General features: G+C 42.4%; 2 protein-coding genes and 1 pseudogene across 2 annotated transcripts; 1 reads left to right on the top strand and 2 right to left on the bottom strand.

Annotated features, from left to right (window-relative positions):
* Positions 1–76, bottom strand: part of LOC115381290 (exocyst complex component 2-like) — a 13,617-nt pseudogene extending 13,541 nt beyond the window's left edge.
* Positions 77–249: 173 nt separating this feature from the next.
* LOC115381213 (solute carrier family 22 member 23-like) lies at positions 250–2,632 on the top strand. The gene is made up of 3 exons (XM_030082485.1): positions 250–287; positions 668–791; positions 1,575–2,632. Exons 2-3 carry the CDS (start codon positions 721–723, stop codon positions 1,993–1,995), a joined length of 492 nt encoding a protein of 163 aa, XP_029938345.1. The 5' UTR covers positions 250–287; positions 668–720; the 3' UTR covers positions 1,996–2,632.
* A 2,676-nt stretch (positions 2,633–5,308) lies between these two features.
* LOC115381214 (proteasome assembly chaperone 4-like) lies at positions 5,309–8,595 on the bottom strand. Its single transcript, XM_030082486.1, has 3 exons — positions 8,331–8,595; positions 6,502–6,577; positions 5,309–5,532 (listed from the first exon to the last, which is right to left on the bottom strand). Exons 1-3 carry the CDS (start codon positions 8,499–8,501, stop codon positions 5,411–5,413), a joined length of 369 nt encoding a protein of 122 aa, XP_029938346.1. The 5' UTR covers positions 8,502–8,595; the 3' UTR covers positions 5,309–5,410.
* Between the last annotated feature and the right edge of the window lie 545 nt (positions 8,596–9,140).

Raw genomic sequence — 9,140 nt, 5'->3', positions numbered from 1 at the left:
TTGCCCCTGTCTGCTCCATAATGTGATGCAGTTTGCTGCAGTACATTATCTGTGGAAAAGAAAGTGTACCTAACATGAGCACAGTCCTGGAGGAGCGACGTTCTGCAGGCTTTAGACGTCGAGCTGCTCCTGGATGAGAGAAAACCCTTCTAGGCCTACTTCTGCAGTATTTTTTGTAATTGTTCAGCACTGCTGCTTTTTGTGCTGACCTGTTTGTCTCTTTCTTCTCTCCGCCGCTCTCTGCTGGAATACAGTGATTGGAAAGTACAGCCTTCGCCACGACATAGGTACGGCCTGAGCAGTGATTATAAAACCAGGTTGCATAGCTGGAAAATTAAGCGTTGGACATGTTTAAACATATTTCTGAGGGGACAGTTGACATGAGACTGACATTATGTAGCATCATCCTCTAAAAGGAAGAAGGTGCAGCTCAAATCTTTCAGTATTCAGAGAGAAATGCTGCCCTCTATGGGTTCAAATTGTCAATTGTTTTAGACTATATCCGGTCGTTTTAATCTTCTGAGGTTGAAACACTGATTGCTTGTCATATCATCATTTTACATGGATTACAACAGTTTTAGGTAGCAGACGCCTGATCTAGCTCTTTAAGAGCCACTTTAACATATCTCTCTGTTTTTGTTTTTTATGAACCCTATTGTCTGACCAGTTCTGAGAGACACGCTGAACAGGAAGTTCTCGGTGGCGTTCTCCATCATCGGCATGTTCTCCTCTCACGCCGTCAGCACCCTCAGCATCTTCTTCTGCGCCGAAATCACTCCAACTGTCATCAGGTGAGCCCGAACGCCATCTGGGAAAATACCTGAGCTCACACACACATTCATAATAGTATTAATGTTCTTTGTTGGCTGATGAGATACACGACTCAGTCAAAATGAGTAATTTGGATTTTGTTGATTGAAGCATAAGAAAAGGTGAGCTGTGACTATATTCCACGTGTGTGTGTGTGTGTGTGGTGTGTGGTGTGTGTGTGTGTATGTGTGTGTGTGTGTGTACATGCATATGGAATACGGACAGGACATGGAAGATAAAGGAGATCCATCTTTTCACCAATATTTTAATTGGTGTGTGAATGTGTGTCAAGAGTTAATCACATGAGTTTCCCCCTCATGGGATTCAGCAACTCTGCTCCATTTTAATGTGCTTTGACGTAGCTTTAACCACTGTGCAGAGGAGACAAATAAATCGGAATAAACCTAGTCCAGAATGGGAGGAAACATGAGGTTCAGTCTGTTTTTCAAGTCAGACGCATCTGTCTGAATTCATAATGTTTCTGGTAACTATTCTCCCAAAATGAAAATTTTAACTAAGAATTTAAAACACACAAAGAAAATAGTAAAAGAAAAGTCAGATGAGTTACATGCTTTAAACATTGTTCCTGATATATAATGTATATTAACTGTAGAAGAAGCTCGGCTTCATGCTGAAGACATGAAATCCGGTCGAGGTTACTTTAAAGAGAAGGGGAACTAGTTGCACACATCTCACACTTCTGTGTTTATTGAGGGTTCTCTTTCTGGTAAAATTTCACCTGTGGGTTCTGTGTGTCTGTCCAGAGGCGGGGGGTTGGGCCTGGTGCTGGCCAGCGCCGGCTTCGGCATGCTTACCGCCCCCATCATGGAGCTCCACAACCAGAAGGGCTATTTCCTGCACCACGTGATCTTCGCCTGCTGCACGCTGCTGTGCATCATCTGCCTGCTGCTGCTGCCCGAGCCGCGGGGCCAGCCGCTGCCCGAGAGCATCGCCGACGGGGAGACCTTCACCCGCCGGACCCTCCTCCACCCGGGCGAGCAGCACCTCCTGCTGGCCAAGACTGACAGGGACTACTCCCGCGTCCACGACACGCCGCTGCACCTCACGGCCACCGGGGGCGCCACAGTGGCCGCGGCCACCGCTCTGGCAGCGGTGCCCGCCTCCTACGCGCTCGCCACCGGAGGGGAGGTGATCGGAAACTGCGCCATAGCCAACGGGGTGTGAAGGCCGTGGCGTCGGTGCGAGTCCTGACTGAACTGACCGGTCATTAAACATGTGAGGAAAATCCTTCAAAGGGAAAAACAATGAACTCTTGTAACGGTCCGAGGTGGTGATAGTGAGTCTGTGTAATTTGTAGTGACGATGATTCATTCAGGAGTTGCCAAAAAATTACCGTACTAGACAACAATTATCTGAGGTCGGTGTGTGTTTCATAATCTCTTCAGTGGTGTTGGTGATTTTCTCGTTGCCGTCTGAGACGGACGTGGCCGAGAGAAGAGGCAAAACGTGGACTAACTTTGAATAACGTGTGCGACGTGGGGTTTCTCTTTGTAGTTTGGACTTTTTGAAACTGGATTTCACCGGATTCTTTATGAGTTGTTTTGCACTAAATGTCAGAGACACAATCAAAGTGTTCAGTGATTTTTTTCAGCCAACACATCGGAAATCCAGGGACCGGCTAAACCACTACCACTCTTTTTATTGCATGAAAGGGCACAAACGGTTTGTTTCTTCTTCGTCTGTGGTCTCTCTATTCGAAGTCCAATGTGGCACTTTACCCTCAGAGGGGAGGACAGTGTAGACCTTGATTTTTTTTCCATTTAACCCTTAGATGCATAAGTGATGGCACCCGACACTCGTCCAATGGCGAGCCAGACATTTCCCTCTTATTTCCCTGGATGGTCGGTTCGCTCCTTTCCTGTGGCTGAGTGTAGTGTTAGCTAATTTTGAAGTAGGCTAATTTTGTTAGCAAACAATAATCGCCATACTGTTCTTAAATACACACACACACACACACTATGCACTATTGTGTATAGATTGCTAGCTATATATAATATTCACAATAGTTAAGAATGGTAGAGTACATACATGAATATTAGCAAGTTAAGTCAGCTGCCTGGTCATAGCCAAGACCCTGTTTGCACGATAATGTCTGTGTTTTTGTTTGGAAAACCTTTGCGTTAACACAGCAACTTTTTGAAAATGGTGTCCGTTCACACGGAAATGGCACAAAATGCTGAAAACAGTGTAATTGTCTTGTCAGGCCACTAGTGGGTGCTACTGTTAGTTTTTGTAATGAAACCAGACATGGATTGTTGTTACGGTGACGGTCACCTCTAAAACTACCAGGTCCAGGAGAATCTGGATTGGGAGTCATGACACTCTGGAGGAAAACATTGTGATTATTGTCCATCTACTGCACATGTGCAGAAGAGTAATTTGGTGTGCATGCTCAGCAGCAGGCGTTTTTAAAGTCTACATGGAGACGGAGCCCCAGTGTTCTTAGAAATGTTGTTTTCCCATTTTTCCAAGGCAACAGAGTCGGAGCATTTTCAAAAAAAGTTCTACCTTTGGAGCCGCTTTCAAAAAGTTGTGTTTTTAGTAGCTCTGCTGTTGTACACACCCTAAACCCAACTAAAGTTTTGCGTTTTCACCTGAAAACATTGTCATGTAAACGGGGTTTAACTTCAGTGCAGGGTAATCAGCTGATAAATGAAAACGTGCTTTCATACATAGATGCATGCTTATCTTAGCTGCTCAGTTGGCTAATTTTATGCACAATGCTAAGTTTAAAGTCCGAGTAAAGCAAAATCAGCCATTTTCTTCTAAACACCTTAAATAGGTCATAAATGTGTTTCTTTACAACATATAAAAGGCATTCCTACATTTATGTTTAATTTTGGAGGTAGACTTCACAGACTTTTTTCAGCGCTTCTGTGTTCACGATTTATGGGCGTGTCAGAAATCAGGGCCGCGTTACGTAACGGGCCCTCATTGGCATAAACCCGCCCCTTAGCTGAAGCGATATAAATACATCTAGCGTATTAGCATCGGTGGTTTTCCTGCTAGCTTTCAAGTCTCGGATAGCATCTCGTACGACAGTTTGCAGCGAGCTAACCAGTCAGCCAGTCAGCTAACCAGGCATGTCACCTCCACATCGCTCGTGCATCTTCCCTGGTCTGCCACAGTGTGCAGGGCAACGATGCCGTTAGCTAAATAAACCCGAGCGGCCCGCCTCGCGGGTTGCCCTCGTCCCCAGGGGCGGGGGGGGGGGGGGGGGGGTATGGTTAATGACACATGTTTATGCAGTATGACAAACTCAAAACACAAATTTATTTCTGCTTTACTCGGACTTTAAAGATAAAGATTATACTCATTTATCAGATTTTAGGTGTGAAGTAAGTCACGCAGACACAAGAATTTATAAATTCCTTACAGAGTTGATAAGAATAAAAGAGTCCATGAAATTCCACAGGAAATAAATGATGCTCTTTTTTGGCCCCTTAGGGGTTGTTATTAAAAAAAAAAAAAAAAAAAAAAAAAAAAAGCTGGAGTTTTGTACAATGTATATGAGTCAGTAAAAATTTAAAATGGCATGAGAACATATTTTTTGAAAAAAAAAGCTGGGATATGAAATATACATTTTTCATGGAAAAACATTAGACTGTCAGCTGGCCTTTTTTTTTTTTTTTTTCGGACAACTACGCATCTAAGGGTTTAACGAAAGGAGCCTGGCTGCTGTTGCGAGCGTTATGATGGTTGTCAGAAGTGGCGAGCAGCCGGAGACCTCGGCAGACTGCACGTGTAGCCCACAGAGACTGATGCTCAATGAAACGCCGAGAGCTGAACGGACGGGAGCGCGGCGCTCCGTCTCATGACGCCACTCTGCATTTTGAAGGCTTATGGCGACGGTTCTGTTGCTTGAGCAAAAAAAACGAGAATACACAATTGTAATTAAAGAAAAGCAGTATTTATTTTTTGTCATAATGCCAAGGGCAATTTTTTTTCTTCTGTTGCTTGAAATACCTCCTTGATTAGCAAAAGACTCTCACTCCTTGTCCTCTGTACTGTGGTAGTGTTGTAATCCTGCTCCTAGGATGTGTAACTCTAGCCAGAAAGCACAATATTTGACAGTTTTTTGACATAAACTTTGTGACGATTAGCGTAGAGCAGCGTAGCCTGCCCGGTAGACCCGGCCTAGTTGTGTTTAGTGTACCTTTATACACTTTACTATCTAAGTATCCCTTAGGACTGCATACAGCTGTGAGGTATGTACACATGTGCCATCCATTCATAATGTACGGACCTTCCTTTTATAGACAAACCACCAAACATCCTCCATTTTTTAAACCCATATATTAGCACACAGTATTTTGAACACACTGTATGGTTATAGTTTGTATGTTTTCAACACACTGAGATATAAAAAAAAAAGAAAGAAACAAAAAAACTCAACCACTAATGCTGTTTTCTAAGTGTTATTTTTTTAATATGATGCATTTGTACAAAAAAAAAAGCCATAGGCCGACATGTTTTGATAATAAACCACTTAATTTATTACGTCAATAAAAGAACACTGGGTGTACAATGTGTCTGTCCTGGTTTTTATTTGGGAAGGACAGGGGTTGGTCAGATGAGCTCAGAAGTGTTGTGGATGAAGCTCCAGCTCCTTCTTGATCCGGTTCTCCACCAGCAGACTGAGGTTGGAGTCCGTCACCGGCAGACTGTAGCTCACAAACACTTGTTTCTTCGTCTTCTTTGCTGCAAAACAGGACACAACACGTCACATTGTGCTCACGCAACACACACTGCGGTCAATGCACATTAAACCAAGTCATCTGGGTCTGGGAATATGTCTTGGGAACACTTTGCCCCTTTTTTTTGGACAGACAATGAAGCTGGAGTGCTATTACAGGTGATTCTCAACTATAAAACTAGTAAGTCCCATGGACTGGAAGTCTTCTTGTTATTGTCCGCCCACTGACACATGTGCAGGAGAACTATTTACTATGGCTAAGGTGCGCATGTGCAGTCGCAGCTTCACAGAAAAGTTGGATTTTCCTTCGTTTGTACAGAAATGGGAGCCAGAGCATTTAAAAAAAAACACACACACTGTCACATAAAGGGACTCCCAGAATACAAGGAAGTTTTGCTTTTGCTCTTTGAAACATTATTATGGGAACGGACCTATAGGTGTTACAATATAGCTGTATTTTTTGACAGGTGGAGATAAGTAGCAGATTACTATCATGAAATTAATGAGTTAGTTAATGAAGTTTCACCGAAAATATTTGAAAAGCTGCAGAGCTGCTGCCTCTCTCTGTCCAGTTCACAGAGCTAACAGTTAGCATTAACCAAGCCATATATCACAAAGGTTCTTACCTTTTTAAAGCCTTATTTCAAAGCAACATTAAATCCATCCTACTGTCAGTGACATTAGCAATAGAAACTTCAAATGAAGGCTAGTTTGCCATTCTAAGGCTTTTCGGCATGTTGGTAGACTATTGTAGCTATGTTCTTCCTACTTCTTCTCGTTATAATTACGGTAATTGAGAAATTCTTTCTGGTTTCTTTAATGAACAGCAAAACACCAGATTATAGAGCATCTTTCTCCTCCTGACTGATGTAACACCAGCTAACATCCAAAGACACAGGTAAGAGAGACCTACCTTCAAAAGTACTTTATTTTCAGTGACTAACATAGCTGGTGTAACTTGTGCAGTTTTTTACCTAATCTCTGGGCCAGAGAATTTGCAGTGGTATCAGATGGGTCCCCCAACACCAAAGTTGACAAAGGCATCGAATCCTGGAGACAGAATAGAAACCAGAGTTTTTATTCAAAGTACATTCAGTATTTCTGATAAAATCACTGCTTAATAGTAATTTTACAACCTAGCATGAGCAGAGGTGCTACTTTCCAAAGTGTGGGCAACTCATTCCTGACATGTTATCACACCTCCCAGCAGCGCCTAATTGAAGATGCTGTTTCTGGTTTGCGGTTACCGCCAGATGATGTCAAGCCTTTTAGGGGCCCATTAACTGCTGTGTGCGGGAATACCGTGAATCACGGCATGCTTGATTTAATTATGACATACAGCGAGGCCAGCCCACACTGCACAGCACCTTCCTGCCAGAGGATCGGAGCATTAACTACAAAAAGGACTTTGTTGTAAGGAGTGACGCAAAGGATATAAAGTGTCATGTAGTCGTCCCTTCAGAGTGACTAAAGACACTTCACAGGAAGACCAGACAAAAACAAAAGGCTGAATGTTGGTTGAATATCAAACAGCTGTGCCATTGACACTTCTGTCAATTCTCTAAGCAATTAGAAAGCCCAACTAGTCTTATTTTAGACTGAATTTTTCCATTTGAAATATCTGGTGAGTCTTTACATCATATACCCTACAATTTGCAAAATATAATACCATATAATACCCCTGCTGCTCTAATGCTGTCAACAATGGGGTTGATGTTTAAAAATAATGTTAAAAACAATGGCTATGTTTACAATGCAGATTATTAATGCTAAGTTTTGCCATTACAGTGTTAATAATAAAATCCTCAAGTCAAAAACCACTGCCTTTATTTTATATTTCATTTCTAAAAAGTATTTGTGAAGTCAAGACTTTTCTCTTCAAATAGAACTTCTTTTTAAATCAGGTAACAATTTTTAAAGTCAGGAAACACATTGTTGATGTTACTGTTGCAAACAGTGAACTTCCAGTACAGTGAGTATTGGCAAAACAGCTGCCACTTTTATGTGGATGCTGTGGGGTGAAGCTGTGGGGTTGTCGGCAGTTGCTGAATGTAACTTGTAGTCTAACTTAGTTACATCGAAAGTCAAGTAATCAGTAAAGTAACTAAGTCACTTCACTGCCCTTGAGTCAGTGAAGTGAAGGGACCTGCCAGCCTGACTGCAGCCACACATCTAACGCTGCACTGCCTCCCTGAGGAACAAGGCTGTAACTGCACCGTGAACATGAACGTTGAACCCCGAACTCTCTGGTCACAACACAGCCCCGAAATGCCCGAAGCATATATACATATACATATACATATAAATATAAATATAAATATAAATATAAATATAAATATATATGTGCAACAAATTGGAAAAATATATCCCTGAATGTGCAAAATAGAATACAATGTCACTGAATGTGCAATAGATAATACAGTACACCACTGAAATATGGAAATGCAAACAATATTCCCCCGAAGAGCAATATTCCTTACAATATACGCTTGAAATATGCAAGATATAACACGACATACCTTGGAAATGAGCGAAATAACAACAGAAATGAACCCTGAATGAAATATGACACAATATAGCCTGAAAATGTGCAGAACAATAACACAATATACCCCTGAAACGAGCAGCACATAATTCAGGGTAGCCACAGGAAAGCTGTGATGAGCATCTTCATCGTTTTTAAATAGTTAGAGAATTTCCCACTTCCAAGAAGAAAATCTCACAGCATAGCACCAGGAGAGGTAGCTTTGGGTAACTTTGGGTGGTGTAAACAGACTTCAGAGTCAGCATTTTCTGTACTCACATATCTGCTGCTCATCGACACCGCCAGGTTGGACAGAACCGGAGCGGAACCGACCCACAAGAAGAAGCCCCCGCTCAGCTTCATGACGTGGAAATGCACCACCTGCTCCAAGATCTTCTCAGAGAAGTCGTGCAGTGAAATGCCCTCCGAGCCGTTCAAAGTCTCAGTCATTTTGTTAGATTTGGTTCGGCTGAGTTTTTCCCCGCTCACTGATCAGCACATCTGAAACTCGTGTCAGCTACTTCCTGGTTACAGCACGGCAACAGCCCAGAGCAGTCGAGCGACGATGACAGAGAGCGCGGCATCGGCGCAATCGATTTCAAACAATACTCATTAAAGCAGCAGGCACGTGAATAAGAATACATTTATTCATGAGACTGAATACATTTTAAACTTGTGAACCACTTTCAAAATGTAATAATAATAATAATAAAAAAAACAGTAAAAATTCTGCTCCAAGAAATTGTCTCTGTAGAAATTCAGAAGCAGGATCAAGCTGGAGTCCTGAAGATGAAAGTCTCTTCCAGCATATGCTGGATCCGAAACGTGTCTGCTTTAGGGCCAACAGTTCTGCCAGCTCTTCAGAATAAGGATCTGCTGCTGGAATAGATTTGACACCTGTAGGAGACAGAATGAGGTGTAGGTGCACTGTTTGTTTAAGTGTGTGTGTGTGTGTGTGTGTGTGTGTGTGTGTGTGTGTGTGTGTGTGTGTGTGTGTGTGTGTGTGTGTCGCAGAGGCGGGGTTTTACATGGAGTGGGTGTGTATTATTTATACTTTTTAACTTATTACATTTACACTGAAGGAGAAGC

The sequence above is a fragment of the Salarias fasciatus genome, chromosome 23 (assembly GCF_902148845.1).
Source record: "Salarias fasciatus chromosome 23, fSalaFa1.1, whole genome shotgun sequence".
Lineage (NCBI taxonomy): Eukaryota > Metazoa > Chordata > Actinopteri > Blenniiformes > Blenniidae > Salarias > Salarias fasciatus.
This window is presented reverse-complemented; position numbering and strand designations above follow the sequence as displayed.

Excerpts from the sequence above, each read along its gene's own strand:
- LOC115381213 (XM_030082485.1), top strand. The coding sequence starts at position 721 with ATGTTCTCCTCTCACGCCGTCAGCACCCTCAGCATCTTCTTCTGCGCC. Across the intron at positions 792-1,574 it reads ATCACTCCAACTGTCATCAG|AGGCGGGGGGTTGGGCCTGG; the intron begins GTGAGCCCGAAC and ends GTGTCTGTCCAG.
- LOC115381214 (XM_030082486.1), bottom strand. The coding sequence starts at position 8,501 with ATGACTGAGACTTTGAACGGCTCGGAGGGCATTTCACTGCACGACTTC. Across the intron at positions 6,578-8,330 it reads TGTCGATGAGCAGCAGATAT|GATTCGATGCCTTTGTCAAC; the intron begins GTGAGTACAGAA and ends TTCTGTCTCCAG. Across the intron at positions 5,533-6,501 it reads TTCTCTGGCCCAGAGATTAG|CAAAGAAGACGAAGAAACAA; the intron begins GTAAAAAACTGC and ends CCTGTTTTGCAG.